The sequence below is a fragment of the Coccidioides immitis genome, assembly GCF_000149335.2.
Source record: "Coccidioides immitis RS genomic scaffold supercont3.1, whole genome shotgun sequence".
In the NCBI taxonomy this organism is placed as follows: Eukaryota; Fungi; Ascomycota; class Eurotiomycetes; order Onygenales; family Onygenaceae; genus Coccidioides; species Coccidioides immitis.
The window spans coordinates 6,260,570-6,276,263 of record NW_004504310.1 but is presented as its reverse complement, the minus strand read 5'-3'; the positions used below and the strand labels follow the sequence as shown (position 1 = coordinate 6,276,263).

Here is a 15,694-nt window from a genome sequence, read left to right as displayed (position 1 = left end):
TAAATAGTTTCCACTCACCTAATATCCTTAGGGGTAAGAAAAGAAAAGAAAAGATCTAGCAGAGCAGACTGCTCGACAATGATACTAGATGACATCTCAAACTCCCTGAATGCCGGCGGCCTTATGCCCCAATCTCAATGCCATGTACGTATTGATATGTATCGGGGAAACCCAGCATTCCTTGTACTGTACAAAGAGTACTATACATTCTATCAAGAACTGTACTTTTGTACATACATGCACACCATATTAACATCAACATGTATGATAACATGTCGCAACTCTCCGCCTAACGTCCTGACCGAAAAATGAAAGGAAAAGGGTGAACAAAAGGGGAACATAATGAATCTTTGCGTGGCTGATTGATTGCTGGGAGAGTCGATTTCGACGCCCACATACACCTGCCTACAAAGTGACTATGAAAAAGTGCTGTCCCAACCACAAACAAATGGACACAGCATGTTGATCTCTCCAACAGGAAAAACACCACAGAGGTGGAGGAAAAAGTTAAATGACCAGGCCTCACCCTCCCAAACTCAAGGGCAAAGAAGAAAGCAAAGGTGAAGAAATTGATAGCTAATAGTCATGAAAGAATTCTGAAATGTCAAGTGCACAGTCGTTTTCAATTGATTTCCCACACCTGTAAAACCATATTGATGGAGAGAACGCTATTTCTGTAAGTAAAAGGCGCCCCAAGGTCCAGAAAATTCCGAGGCGGCAAATCTTCAATTGAAATATCTTTCTTCGGAGAATAGGAAACAAAAAAACGCCGTGCAAATGCTTTCATTGCGCTCCCTTCGTGTCATCGTAGGATCGGTAGACGAAAATGGACTCCCGCATCAAAGAATAATCATCATCCTGTAATAAATCCATTGCCAACTTTTTGTCCATATAAAACCCGGTTCTCCTTTGAAGCTTTCTATTCTGCTCCAGTAAAATGTCTATGAGCGAATCCTTTCAATATAAACGCCGGTGTCCGTTTTGTCAGGGAATCCCACGTTCTTGCGCTGTAATGAATCGAAGAGAGAAAAGGAATGCCAATGCCAATTTGTGTTCATGGTGAGCCGGCAAATCCAATGTCAGAGTCGCTTCCCATCATTGAATTATCCTCCCACGCATCTGAAGGGAAGTCAGATCCTGACAGAGAAGGGAACAACGCGCGTTAACCACTGGGCAGAGAAATCACTTAAAAAAAAAAAAAAATATCAATACGTACCAGATATAAACTCTTCGGGTACATCCACTGTCATCTGTCCAACTGATGCGAGGATGCCTATGTCAGGTTTGTTTAGCTAAACGACTTCAGTGTTTTCAAACGGAGAAAGATCTTACTCGATGCCTGCTGAAGAAATTCCAAGTCTTCCTCGTTCTCGTTCTCATCGAAGTACGTTTCCGTGCAATGATTGACCACAAGAGTGATAGCTTCGAGCAATCGAGCATTGATAGTCAGTGGAGACGATACTCCTCCAAGATACAAAGCCTGTAACTTCTCAAGACAAGCTTGTGCAAGTCCTCTACCAATTTTCTGGTAATACTGACGATGCGGTTCTGGCAACTCTTCGTCTTCCTTTGAAAATATGAGTTGTTGCAGGAACTCGTATGCACCAGTTCGAACCGCCTGATCCTCAAATAGGAGAAGGCAAGGACCCCATTCTGGAGTGCGTTCAAGCACAAGACACCAGAACCAGGCGTCATCCTGTCCGATCTTATTATTTTGTATTTCTAGAAGTCCTCGTAAGAACCCGATAAATTCCGCACCAGCATCATCAAGAGTCTCGACGCTTTTAATAGCGAAATCCACAAGCCCTAGAATTCTTTCGGCATCTGGCGCAAATTCACAGAACACCAGTGTTGCTTCAAGGAATGGCACGATGAGCGCTGAAGGTTCAGACGCTAGTCCTTCCTCTATAGCCTTGTAGACGCTGTCCAGGAGCACATTGGGAGAAGGCAACTCGACAAGAAGCCTGAGAATCTGCCTGGTCACGGCTGGGTTCGCCTGCTGCTCAATAATTTTCCTCACAATAGCCAATTCTTTGTGCCGCCCAAGAGGACAGATCAAGTCAGCTTCGTCTACTGACATAGAAAATTTTCCGTTTTGGTTTGTCCGTTGTTGCATCTCAGCTGATGGAGGAAGGCTCCAGTCAATATAATTGAAAAGGAGATAGAGCAACTCCATGAGCTTGAACAGTGAAAATTTTCGCCCTTTTTCGATCAGCCGAAAGTAGTTTGAATAGTGGCATTTCAGTTTCTTACTATCCTCTTTGTCCAGCCAGATTATCTCCAGGCACTTTAGCATGAATCCATGGTCCAGAATTACTTCAACCTCAAATTCACCAAACTTGGCAATGCTCAAGATGAGTTCAAAGTAGTCATCCCACGCTCGGTAATACAGGTGGATTCCACTCCACAGATGATGAAGGTTTGTTAGAATATTTTCGAGTAAGATTGTGTATTCCTGAGAGTAGCGCGTCGCCCTGACTGGTTCCAGAGTTGGGTCAGCTAACCGATCCTTCAGACGAGCCAGGGAGGATATTAGCAACGCGGAAAATCCGGCACGAATGACGGTATTTGGGCACTTTAGAAGGAGGTTTCGAATTCCAAACCGGCGATTCGCCGTCCATTCAAGAACCCAGAACGCGGCATAGGGATTTTCCTCGGTGGCTAGGTCGAGTTCGGCGAACAGCTGTTCCAAGGCTGGTGCCTCCTTTGTTCTCGACACAAGCTGATCCAATGCGTCTAGAGCAACGTAGACTGCCGCCTTTTGGAGTTTCGAATTTTTCGCGCCCCCTGAAAGGACAGCCTTTCTGCACAGCTGGACAAGGCCAAGTATGAAGCGAGTATGATTAGGATCTAGAAGACAGTAGGCCCGAAGGAATAATTCGTTCTCCATGGCGATATGATTGCCAAGCTCCAGAGGGAGAGGTATAGTAACTGGGGTGTCAGTCAAAGACAGCTTGTACTCGGACTGGGCAACCTCCATGCTGGATACGCGTTGGTAGAAAAGCATGTACGCGTTCCAAACTTTATTGAAGCGAACTGGGCCTAAGTTCGGTCCGTGATAGGGATCATTTATGCCTCCAAAGCACAGGTCTGGGATTTTGGAAGGATCAAATCTGCTGACGTCGGCATCATTGAACTCCACCCACGAGCCAAAATTGCGGCTTGGGCGTTCCTTGATGTAGGAATAATAGTGGCCAGACTCTGCTGTACCACTATGAACTAAAACACCAACGAGCTCGAAAATATCGGCTTCCACAGGTGCATCCGCATTGCTAAGATGTTCAACCTTGAACGGGGCCATATCAATGCGTTCCGGGAAATGAAACTCGTCATTGATTTTGCTTCTCATCATAGAGCTGACATCGAAATCAAACCTCTTCAGGTGAAAGATTAGATTGTCCGGAATATCTTTCAAACACGCCCTATCAACCGTTAGCTTGATTCGCCCCTTGAGCGCAAAAAACTGTACCTTTTAACAGCATCAACGTGTCGGTTACATGATGTGCATGAGTACTTGTTATCTGGCCACGTCGAGTCAGCTGGTTGAAACAAGCTTCAATACTGAGGAAACAAGATTTACCTCCTTGCATCATCTCTCCTTCCACGTAAGCCCGCAGACTATCTTCCAAGCCACTTTTACCCTTGATGTCGCACTGAATTGCAGAAAACGGCTCCACCCGTTCCGAGATGTGTTCACATTCCTTTGATTTGATCTGCTGGACTAGTTGACCACCATAGAAAGAGCGAAATGCTTTCTTGTCTTCCGTTGACTGGATCTGGCCTTCCCATCTGTCAAATAAAAGGTTATAGAACTCGTCGACGTCCATTTGAATAGTTATATCGATCATTTCATTTTCGAACGTCCGAATAGCTTCTACCGTAGGAAGCGTGTCTACACTTTTCTGCCATGTGTTTTGCATGTACGCGAAAAGCCTTTTCGTTTCTACTAAAAGTCTCTGGTTTGGATCTGTCTCCTCCGCTGGAACCTGCAGCATGAATTTGCGGAAGTCGATATTCATGAACAGTTGGGTAAATAGGGAGTTGAGGTAACAAGTGTTGGATAAATTCCTCAACCCGGCATATCCTTCGGGCGATCGGATTGTTTTGTAACGATCGAAGACCCAACTCGGATCATAGGTATAATCTACTGCCAAAGTAAGCACAGCCATAGTACCGGTGTTCGAATGTATATGTAGCTAACCTCGTGGGATTACATCTTCCAAAATCTCGAGCATCTGCTCACAGTTCGTTTCGTCTTCGCAAAGCAAAAGTAATACATTGTAAATCTCCTGGCGAGTTTCCGTGTGCATCACTGGTATAGCTGGCTCAATGACCTCGGTATCGATTTGCTCTGACAAATCAGGAAATAAATAGGTCGCGAAGAGCTGGTCCATGAGATCTCTAGTTCATAGTTAGTAGGGAATAATAGATTGGGATAGGCCTAACACAAGGCTACCTGGTGTCTGCTATGATGCTCTTTGGCTGCGAAAGCTCCATGCACTTTTTCAAGAGGTGTGCAAATCCTAAAACAATGCAGTCCATAGGTTCCCGCCCGACAAACTAGAACATATTAATCGTGAGCCAAAAAGGGGGGCATTGAAGGTCAACTCACCTCATGACTTCGATGGCAAAGAAGAACATTTCCCCACTGCTTCAGATAATCACCGAAAACTAAGTCCTCGGGTGACAAGCTTCCTACCGTCTGAAAAACAACCAAAGCGACCTCAAAGAATTGCTGACCAGTCCGAGGAAATTCGATACTCCGGGGAATCAACGAAGTGAGAGATTTCCACAGAGTCCCCACAATATCAATCCCGGTGGTTGTTTCTAGCTTTTCAGAGAGTCCTAGTTCCTTCGGAGAAGCCTTTGATGACTGCTTTTGCGAAGGTGACATGCCGCATAGGGCAAAAATGATCCCTGCAATGTCTTGGCGAACAGCAGGTCTGGGATCACGTAGCAGGAGAGTCAACACGATATCATCCATGTCGGTATTCTGTTTGAATATTTCCCAAACCCTTTTATCATGCATTGAAGCTTCTAATAGGGCAGCAAATGAATTTGATATCAATTTTTGAAGTGGAAATTCGGCGAGTGGGAGCTGAGAAGTGGTTTTTCCGAGAAACACAAATTTCAGAAGGCAGGTAACCAGTCCCGAAGGGTCATCAAAAAAGGGTTCGGAGTTGTCGGCGGTTGATTTTGCTAAGGGGAACTGTGTCAGCAGTAATGATCATCTACGAAACAGATGTCGTAGGAATACCTGTCAGTGCTGCTAATAAGCAGTCAACAAAATTACAAGCGAATGTCAGCTTCACTAGGCTGCTACCCAAAGATTCGGACATCTCAGGGTGGAGCAAAAAGGTAGCCAAATTTTTGATAGTGCGGCTAATGAATTCTTGGTCAGGATTGGCCTGGTTCGTGTGTTACTATATTTGCTTGTGTTTGTCAGGAAGGAGATATATCTTACTTCCAATGCTTCTTCCCTGACGCATACCATCAGGGAGCTGATAGAGTAGAGAAGCTTATACGGCCTGTCTAGAGGAAACATCTCAGATTCCGGAGTGTCCGCGGACCGCACGAACTCTCGAACTCGTTGCTGCGGCGGGAAAAGAATCAAAAAGTCAAATATCTAGTATTGTTGTTAGCCAGCCATCCACTTGAAAAGTAAGTGTTCAGGTCGTACTTCTTTCGATAATCTTTCATCCAGGTTCAAGAACTCATAGAGATCGTTGAAATGTTTCAGCACTTCTGAGTCAACTAGAGTCAAAGATTGCCTCCTGCCGCCAAACGAGCCTTCAAGTGCATCGAAATTTTTCCTAACAATAAGCAGTCCCGTCGATGGAAGTTTCAGGTCACGCAAAGTGCGATTACCGTTTCCTACTAGATCAAGGAATCGTCCGCCAGTAATCAAAGTAAACTTCGAGAATCCAGTTAGACGAGCGATGCGCTGCGATAATTCGGACAAGGTTGCAAGATCTCCGGTGCGAAGAGTACGGATCTGCGTTTGCGAGTTTCCATTGAATGCCTGATATGAAATTTGAATTATTTCTCCTTTCATCTCCTCATTCCTGAGCGGTAATATTGGTGGACTGCTTTGGGGGGGAGTATACTGGGGCCTGGTCCGTAAGCCGTGGAGCAGCTGCTTTAAGAAGAGTAGAGAACGACTGAACTTCAGCTCCTCCATCCGCGACTCATCTGAGGACGGAACAATCACCATAGCTTCATCTTCTCCACTAGCAGGTCCGTCGGTGAAAGTCTTGAGCTTGTTAGCAGCTTCTCTAAGCTGATCAACACAGCGATCAACCAGGGACACGTGTGTCACCTCCGCTGCCGATCTTGGGGCTTTGCGTATTAGCGGATGGTCGAGGTAAATCTCGATAGCAAAATTGATAGCTCTAATTCCAATATCAACCGATGGTGCGGTGAGAATGATATGCCAAATACGATCCATCCCAGGCACAGCTATGACTTCGTGCTCTTCAAGGACTGGGCCCTCGTGAAATCGAATGTCGTAACTGACGGCTTGTTCTGCAAAGGAGAGAATATCCGCGGTGAAGTCGTCTGGCAAAATGCGGGGAAGATATTCATTCATGCATCGTTCCAGGAACGGATTCTTTTTCCCACAGCGGGATGCACACCTCGATAATATGTCCCAGGCGAAGCTTCGATTTTGATCGCCGATTTTTTTTGAAGAGAAAAGGCTATCCCACAACTTATCAGCTAAATCTGCACTGACGGTTTCTGGCACTTTCTCCACAATTCGCTGAAGGAGTTGAATTCGAGGGGTCAAATCAGGGCTCAATTCCGGTTCACTGAAACCCGAAGGATCAGAATTAAGAGCATGGGCAAGCTCTTCAATAATCAAGCTGGTAAAATCAAATTCTAATGCTAGCCGACGAATGTCCTGGGTATCAAATGGCGAAATCAAAGCAACTAGAGCGTTTATGCTTCCGACAGTGAATTCATTCATCTCAGAAATATCCTGAATGCACTGTTCAAATAGCTCCATCTTGTCACGATCGTTAATTCCGTGTTCGATCAGAAGAAAGAGATGCCGACTGGCGAATCTCTGAAGGTGAGACTTTTGTTCCGGGGAAATTTCCTGAACAGAAGTAATCTCTCGAATCAAACGGACGCACAGTCGCAGGGGCACAACATCTACAGGCGTGTAGTCGGGAGTGTTCCTTCCCCTATCCCCATACCTCATTCTAAAGGTGCTCAAGAGTTGCTCGCAATAATCTATCATTCTTGCGTCAAATCGGTTCAAGGGTAATTCGATCAGTTTCGTGCATAAATAAAGGAGAGAGGAAGAGCCCTGGGAATGCATGCTAAATGTACGAGTTAACATCGACAGAACCTCGGAAACAGTGCGTGGATCATGGCTCTCGGTTACTGTTTTCCAAATGATGTCGGTGTCTTGGTCCGTGTACGTGCCGGTAACAAGAAGAAATCCCACAATATTCCCGCTTCGAGAAATCAGCTGAGGATGTGAATCAACCCCGACAATGTAGTCGACTATTTTATTGTCCTTGATAAAATTCACAAGATACCTTGTAATTGGATAATCAACTCCCGCTGGATTGCCATTGATATTGGTTTTCCAGACGTTGACAAGATCTTGTTGCATTGTATCTACCCCCAGGACACGTAACTCCATCCTTCCATCTGTGATGTACTTTTTGAGGACCTTGAACTTCCAGCCAAAATGGATAATCTGGGCGAAATCTCTAGGTGTGGTGCCCTCGGGGTATATAATTTCAAGATCCTGGGCGATCTGAATACCTAATTGGTGGTCAAACGCACAGATGTTAGAGTAGGTACAGCTGATTGCACGAAGGATGGTGTCACTGATGTCACCGGCAACCCATGCTGCTTTCTTGGAGATAAGTGCCTGGTACGTGACATCAATAGAACGAAAGAATTCGTAAGCCTGGCTAATGATCTCCACGAATGTCGATGGCTTGAACAATGCTTCATCCGCCACAAATTTTTTGGCTTCACATCCGGATTCAACAATGTTGTGGATGACGGATAGAGCATTGGCAAAATTGGGTGCCTGTATTGGCTGATGGGGAAGCACTTCCAATATTAACTTGGCAAACTCGGCGATGACCTGAAGTGTGTTCATCTCTGGCCGACAGATAGACTCATTTATTTGAGCCAGGAGGGTTGCAACCTCTAGACCGTACTCATTCTCCATTGTCTTGTAAAATGGAATGTGCTTGGCTTGAAGAATCCAACCTAGAGGGTTCCAGTATGTCCTCGAAAGCAAGTCCAAGCGACGGTTGGGCTCCGGTGTATAGCTTCGCAGGAGTATGTTGTCCAACTGTACGATGTGGAGGGCGAGTTCTGCATAGGAGACGCAGAACCCATGCAAACACTGCCATGGGCCGTCCCCTTCATCAGGGAGAAGTTCCGCCCTACCAAGGTGTTAACCCAAGGCAAATACTTAATTTCTGGAGGTAGTCTTACTCCCGTCGCACTAGACCTTCCACTACGGCTGGAATTTCCTCCCAGAAATCACGATCTTCGACAAACGTCTCGTAAGTTATCTGATCTAGGTTGTTGACGCATTGATCGAACCACTGCTTGACGGCTACGAAAAAGGGTGTAGCGCGCAGATGGCCTATGAATGGGGCACCGAATTCGGTTAGTAAGGGGTTCATAAACTGGGTGGCTGATCAGAAGCGAACCACTTACCCTTTTCAATGACGTTCCGGATGTCATCTATTACTTCTCGATTGTCAAAACTCTGTCGAACACGAGGAAATGATTCGATAGGAGAAAATTGTTCCTGAATTTGCACCACCTCTTCTACCATAGAAGGCGCCTGGAGAGCGTCCCCGAGTGATCTCCAGTTCGACGTGCTTGGGGACTGATCTATATCCTCCAGTTCGGCCACTTCGATTTTCACGCTTTGAGTCGGTGAAGGGGACGAAGTTATTGAGATCGCCTTGTTATTCTGGGTTGGTACGTCAGGAGAGGGATGGCGTTGTGGAGACGAAGGATCGTGACCTTGTGCTTCGGCGCTCGGGATTATTGAGAGCTCGTCAGACACCGTGCCTTGTGGGTTAGACAGGACAGGAGATTTCATGTTAATTGTCACCCTGCTGGCCGGGCGGTGAGGAGACGGGAACTCTGGCGTGGAAGGGCGCGAGGTGGGAGGAAGAGGAGCAGAAGGGTTCGAGTTGGATTGACTGGGCCGATCGTCATCCCCGCCAACGGGACTGTGGGTGGACATCGCCATGGATTCAAGTGAATCGTTCCCACTGTCAAGACGAGGTCGTTTCCGGGTAGAGCGCGGGTCTGAATCTTCCATGAGTTCGTTTGGAGACAACGGAGGGTCGACTTCTTTGGAGGCAGCAAGCTGTGAGCAGCTAGATACATCTAGCGGGCAAGCTACCATGGCATCTTCCACCCACGGTCGTTATCCAGCGTATCCAGAAAACGAAATGTTCCGAGGCCAAGGGACACGGGGCTTGGGGGCACGAGTGGAATCGGCCGTCAGAAGAACCGTCCGTCGCAGCAAATATCTGAAGGAGGGAAGTCGTGCCGAATGAGCAGCCTAACGCGTCATCCAGGCATCCGGAAAACAAGTGAGGTTATTGGAATGGTGGGGGTGAAAGAAGTCAACAAGGACCAGAGTTGGATTGAAGGCACTTGGGTTCCCACGGGAATCCAAATGCTGATCACGAACTCAGCACGCACAGAAGAGAAAACCAGACCGGAAAAGGGACAGACAGCAGGGGGGAGAGATCTTCAAGCTAATGTGAACATGAATGCAGCTTGACGGTGTCTGGGACTGGCATGTCTTGATGCTGTGCCGAGCCTTGTCACTTGAGAGGAACGGCAGCGAGCAGCAGCGGTGGTTGTTGGACGGTTGACCGACGAACAGGCTGCTATCCGTTTATCGGAGGAAGCACGCTGATTGGCTGAACCTCGTGGGAGCTTCCTGCTGCTCTGCTGCCTGGTTGGTCGGCGGGCAGCCAGTCAGCTGTAATATTTCGGCCCGTTACTGTACTGTAATTACGGTGATTGCAGCCTTTCTTTTTGACGCTGGCTCAGAGCTGTAATTATCAAGATGCAGATGGAGACATAGAGACATTGCTTTTAACTCCTCCATGGGGCCAGAACACTCCCGATATGACTGGCTGAAAACAAATCATGCTCAGCCCATGCAGCATTGCTGAGCAGCGCGCCCAGGCAGAGGTAAATAGTAAACGCTCTATCCACGCCATCGTCCCTACATAACTACCTGTGTGTACTCCGTACAATGCTTCCGCAACACGGAGCCAAACTGGACTGGCTGCCCCACAGTACTCTGTACAGAGTACAAAGTGCACCTGCCCTTTGATGTGAGAAGAGGGCATTTCTCCTGTATTGTGCCAGCACCCCATAGAACAGCAGTGTATGTATCTTTGTATTTTCAGTTCATATAAGGCCCAGCCAACTCTGTTGTCTCTGCTGTATTATGGAGCCGTCTTGGATCCTGGGTCCAGGACCCTGGGCACGGTTTTCCGACCCTTGCTGAAAGAGCTGGACGGGCAATCCTCCGACTCTGCCTTTCTTCATGCAAAACCTGCTCTTGGCATTTCCAGATGTGGGCAAATGTTTGCTCAAGACCCCAAGGATCTTGTTGAGTAGCTGATAGTTGTATGAGTGCCAGGAAATATTTACTTCACATGGACAAAGACGAGTAGTTAGACGAAGCTAATGGTGCTTGGAGGTCAATATACACAGTATGCATTCCAGGTTTCAAGGGACTGTTTGCGGGAACATGCACAAGTCTTGGGTGTTTAAAATCACAGCTGACTGATGTTCCATTATGGCCAGACTGAACACAGATAGACGATTTCTGACATTTTGAGGGATTTGTTTTTACTCCCATTTCACTGCCGTGGGCGGCCGTCGTACACGCGTGAGTATTTTTGTGGGGTTAACTGTCGGCCAATCATCGCCCGGAGATATTAATTTGCTTTCTGAGCTGCCAAATCCGTGCTGCGAAACTCTTCCCTCTCAGCCAACACCAAACAGCTTTTCAACTAGCAATTAGCGAAAATGGTTTCAACCTCTATGTACGGAGTAGCTAGCCCACTTTAAATGTATCCCATCTTTGCTCTATCCAGCTAATATCTTACAGACCAGATATACCCCAAAAGCACCAAGCAGTTATCTTAGACCTGCTTTGTCGGTATGGAACCGGGATGATGCGTGCCCATTCCCTATCATCCACATCATACACCCAGAAAAGACTTGCATTGAATCACTCCGCCAAATGAAAACGTGCTGTTCTGGACACAGCAAGGTGCGAACATCAGGGGCTGACTTGTCTCAGGTTGCTTACCCCTGTGGGTGAACATCGGCATGAAATTAACCCCTCACGGGGTCGCCGCTGGAAGAAGCGGAAGCGCAAGAGGAGCTCGTCCCTGGGAATCCAGACCAGGGCTTCTGTGACGCCCATCCCACCGGACATATCAAAGCACCTTACGGTGGGCTTCAATTCTACAGCTCGAGCCCTTGAAACAATGTGCAAAGTCCCATCTGCTGCTATAAACGAATCTCTTTCTGAAATGGCAACTGAGAAAATAGACCGCAAGCAAGCCGGAAAACCAAGCAAGCTTGTTGCTGTGTTTGTCTGCCGTTCCATTTTACCTGTCAGCCTCCTTGCCCCTTTGTCTTCTCTCGTTGCATCCGCATCCCAGACGCTACCCCCTGAGCAGAAAATTAGGCTGGTGTGCCTACCGAAAGGCTCAGAGACACAGTTGTCCGCAGCTGTGGGTGTTCCCAGAGTATGCATTGTTGGTGTCGCTCAATGCTCTTCTGCCTCAATTCTAGTAGAGTATGTTCGGCAAAATGTACCCGCAGTGGATTTTTCCGGCATGGTATGCGATATCTACTCCACTGCTGAAGAACATCAAAATTTTCTAACACATGTACAAGGTTGGTTCTTGATATATGATGCCCATCCTCAAGATACGACAGCACTATTCTTGGGCGTCCGCCATCGCGGTTTCTATACGGCGGAGAATTCTTGCAGGATTTCCAGCTGCAACGTGAAATGGCGGGATGTCCTATAGTTATGAGTATCGGAGCAGCATATCCGGACGGCGATGCTAAAAACAGGACATACCTTAGTAACAACACTGCCAGCCCCAATTGTCACCCCTTTTCCAATGGTGACTCCGGGCAAAATGACCACATTACCTCCGATCCAGCAATCTTCCCCGATATGGATTTCACTTCCTAGCTCTGGCCCTTTCGTTCCATTCCTGAGTGCCGGGTCCAGGGGGTGAGTTCCACTATAGAGGTTTACGCAGGGCCCTAACAGCGTTCTAGCCCCAATTGTTATCGGGCAGGTGTCGATGATCACGCAATTGAAGTTGACAAAGACACCCTTTCCAAGCTTCACGTTGTACCCATAATCCGTCCGAATGGGAGCCTCGACCCAAGGATCATCTTCGAAGAGCCGATCGTCAGCTACAGGATCTTCCGCCGGAGGTGGCATGGGGCGTTCATCTTGGACGATGCTACACTAGTCAGTATTTCTGATACCAGTCAGATCGAGACTCGGGGATAACGTAAACCATGATGGAAAACGAAGGGAAAAAAGAGAGAGATTGAGATAATAGGCTCTTATCGCATACAGAATGGTAGGATACTGCAAAGAACATATTAATAGCCTTTGGCTGTAAAACTACTCACTCTCTCCAAAGCTGCACCCGTCGTCGTCGAGATACATCGCCGGCATTGTTGAATCTATCACAAGCGCTTTTACATCGCGCCCTCTCCGCCTCTAGATCCGGGGTGAAAGCATGGTACAGCTCACCCCGGAGCATCTTGTCCTTTTCAGATAAGCCCTGTTTCTCAGCCATGACGAATCGACCCGCCTCTTCTGGACTTCCTCGCACTGGTTGCGACCTGGCGAGAGATTGCGGCTGCTTGCGATGCCGCTCAGCCTCACATCATCAATCCGGCTGACTAATTTCCCGTCCATGTGGGGTTCATCCCGCTAAGCCAAATTCGGCCGCCAAACCTTAAATTTGCTCGTCGCGGCACTGCGTTCAGACAGCTTCATTTTGTTGCCAGGAGACAACAATAGCATATTGTTCTCTAATTTATCCTTTCTTTGTGTCAAGCTATCATGCCAAAATTCTCTGAAATATTTGCCAGTGGGGAGCATTTGCCCCCTTTCTTTGTCTGAATGTAGACTACATGTTTATATCTGGTTTGCTGACAGCCTCACTGCTGTTCGTTCACTCTTGCTTCTGGAGTGTTTTCAACTTATCAGCCAACAGGGCCAATTGAACATACAACAACGATTCACAATGGACTCAGTAGCGTCTTTTCCTTCTAGATTTTCTCCATTGGATGAGTTTCCCACACCAGGGCTTGACGGGCAACCCCGTCCGGATTACCGACCATACCGCCCGACCGCGAATGGTTCAACTAAGTCTCGAGTTATCGACCCCGCATATCTTCCAGGCGGAGAAAAGTCCCTCTCCGGTATCTCCATTCGTTCGTTTCTCCTTGGCCAGGCTGCAGGCACCTGTGTCGTCCTCACCGTGTTACTTTACACATTTTCCAATCCATTATGGCGCGTTCCTTTCTTCGTCACATCGTTGGCCCTATTCCACTTTCTTGAATACTATATCACTGCCCGTTATAACAACTTGTTCGCAACGGTCACCGCTTTTCTCTTGACTCAAAACGGAGCCGCCTATAATATCGCCCATGGGTCTGCAGTTGCAGAGTGCCTGCTTGCTCATCTATTCCTCCCCGACGGTTATTTTGAATGGACCGCTGCGATATTTGGTGGCATAAAATATCAGGTGTTGGTGGGACTGGTGTTGATGGTAGTTGGCCAAATTGTTCGGTCATTGGCGATGGCACAGGCAGGCGTTAGTTTCACTCATACTATTCAGCATCATCGCAGGGAGGAGCATAGCTTGGTGAAGGAAGGGATTTACAGCATTTTCCGCCATCCAAGCTACTTCGGATTCTTCTGGTGGGGTTTGGGGACGCAATTGGTGTTGGGAAATGCGGTATGCTTTCTAGGTTATGCCGCTGTGCTCTGGGAGTTCTTTTCTTCTCGGATTCGAAGTACGCTTTCATCCATGATTATGGCCAGAGGAAAGAATGCTGACTACTTGCCCGATGTAGAGGAGGAGATGCTATTAATCGAGTTCTTTGGTAAAGAATACGTTGAGTATCGAAGCAAAACCTGGGTTGGAATTCCAGGCATACGCTGACTTATTTCATCTTCGTACTGATTCTCATATTGACTCTGTTTACGGTCATGTTCGTCTGGCAAGAACAAATTAAGTTCTATGTTCATATTTTTGGAACCAACTAAACCCACAGAGTCTAGAAAGGAGGTGATTCCATATCAGAGATATTCCTTCCCTGTTGACTCTGTTTATCATATATGTTTCGCTCCTCTCCAAGCTTGTTTTCTCACTGGGGGGTGATGGGGTGTACATGGCTGCAAATCAACGCAATCATGGATTCATCCATCTATATCAGCCTTTGTTCCCCTAGTTTCCTAAGCGCTTCGTGACTACATTACCTCTTCAGTGTTCTTGACGACGTAATCATCAATTGCCCAACCATATGACTCCAGCACCTTTTTATATCAGGAAACACTATGGCTCTCCATGATATAACTTCCTTCTCATGGATAGTCTCCTCTTCTACCCCCACAGCAACTTTCTTTGATGATTATTCTTATCAGCCATTAAGCATATCAATTCCCTGCATCTCTATCTTTTGGCCTGCCTGATTCAGCTATCTTCTTACGCATTCGCCCTATTCTCTACTTAACCACCAATGTGCCACATTCGCAAGCACCTCCACAAAATCTGCAGATGCCAAACAGACTACATTTACCTCTGCAGCACCTTCCAAGTCCCACCATGTCCTTCATATCCAGCTGCAGACTCCCGATTTGTTCAAGTTCGAAACTCCATTTTCGTCGTCGACATTCTATCGCGCTGCCCCAATCTCGACATGTATCCAGACATCGTGGATCCATATCCATGCTCCAAGCATCAACACCTTCTAGAAGAATACCCAGCGCTCGTTCTAGGCCCACCGCCGACAGATGGTCGACATGGTTTCGCCAACGAAAGTTCAGGGGAATCCGCAGAACGATGTAAACCAAAAGAAAATGACAATCCGAGCATTGACTCTAAGCACACTTCGGAAACGTCAGGCAAATGGCAACGTTCAGGACTCCGAAAATCGGGACGGCGACAAGACAATGAGTCTCTGCCAGACGATCGCGCCAGCGAGAAGAGGAAATGTTCGGGAGTTCGGAATCTTTGGGGATTGCTGGATCCCTAAACGAGAAAATAGACATACTACATCCGCTGCGAGAATACCTTGGAAATAAAGCGGACGTCGAGGAATGGCAGCATGATTTATCCCCATACCATGGCTCCTATCCGGCCTTTCGTCTGTGGCTTTATCGAGGCTAGGCGAGCGAAAGTGCGCTTTGGTTCAACCTGAGGAGACAGGCCATATGGCTGGAGTTTCCCAGATATGCAGCCAAACCGATGGCCGAAAAGTTATCTAAAGATCATCGACAAATGGCTTTATCAAGGAAGTGAAAGCTACTTAGCAAGGAGCAAAAGTTTGGTCATATCCCTTTCTTGGTATCTTGGGCATAATAAATACAAATAATCGATCCACATTAGAT

General features: G+C 47.2%; 4 protein-coding genes across 5 annotated transcripts; 2 read left to right on the top strand and 2 right to left on the bottom strand.

Moving 5' to 3' along the window:
* Window positions 1-226: 226 nt before the first annotated feature.
* CIMG_00853 lies at window positions 227-10,115 on the bottom strand. Of its 2 annotated transcripts, none has more exons than XM_004445820.1 (13): window positions 8,698-10,115; window positions 8,470-8,623; window positions 5,681-8,417; window positions 5,465-5,626; window positions 5,258-5,408; window positions 4,613-5,199; window positions 4,457-4,560; window positions 4,202-4,401; window positions 3,581-4,144; window positions 3,470-3,521; window positions 1,333-3,422; window positions 1,217-1,273; window positions 227-1,137 (listed from the first exon to the last, which is right to left on the bottom strand). In XM_004445820.1, exons 1-13 carry the CDS (start codon window positions 9,401-9,403, stop codon window positions 1,055-1,057), a joined length of 7,647 nt encoding a protein of 2,548 aa, XP_004445877.1. In that variant the 5' UTR covers window positions 9,404-10,115; the 3' UTR covers window positions 227-1,054. The 2 variants fall into 2 exon arrangements, with proteins under 2 accessions (XP_004445877.1, XP_004445878.1); XM_004445821.1 differs by having other exon boundaries at window positions 227-1,119.
* A 1,348-nt stretch (window positions 10,116-11,463) lies between these two features.
* CIMG_00854 (acetyltransferase) lies at window positions 11,464-12,869 on the bottom strand (the record flags this gene model as incomplete). The annotated part of the gene is made up of 3 exons (XM_001247082.2): window positions 11,464-12,068; window positions 12,128-12,524; window positions 12,700-12,869. The coding sequence occupies 3 exons, from the start codon at window positions 12,867-12,869 to the stop codon at window positions 11,982-11,984; spliced, it is 654 nt and encodes a 217-aa protein (XP_001247083.1). The 3' UTR covers window positions 11,464-11,981.
* A 262-nt stretch (window positions 12,870-13,131) lies between these two features.
* CIMG_00855 (prenyl cysteine carboxyl methyltransferase Ste14) lies at window positions 13,132-14,526 on the top strand. Its single transcript, XM_001247083.2, has 2 exons — window positions 13,132-14,097; window positions 14,158-14,526. The coding sequence occupies exons 1-2, from the start codon at window positions 13,323-13,325 to the stop codon at window positions 14,244-14,246; spliced, it is 864 nt and encodes a 287-aa protein (XP_001247084.1). The 5' UTR covers window positions 13,132-13,322; the 3' UTR covers window positions 14,247-14,526.
* A 172-nt stretch (window positions 14,527-14,698) lies between these two features.
* CIMG_00856 (uncharacterized protein) lies at window positions 14,699-15,681 on the top strand. Its single transcript, XM_001247084.2, has one exon. It carries the CDS (start codon window positions 15,098-15,100, stop codon window positions 15,386-15,388), a length of 291 nt encoding a protein of 96 aa, XP_001247085.1. The 5' UTR covers window positions 14,699-15,097; the 3' UTR covers window positions 15,389-15,681.
* The last annotated feature ends 13 nt before the right edge of the window (window positions 15,682-15,694 follow it).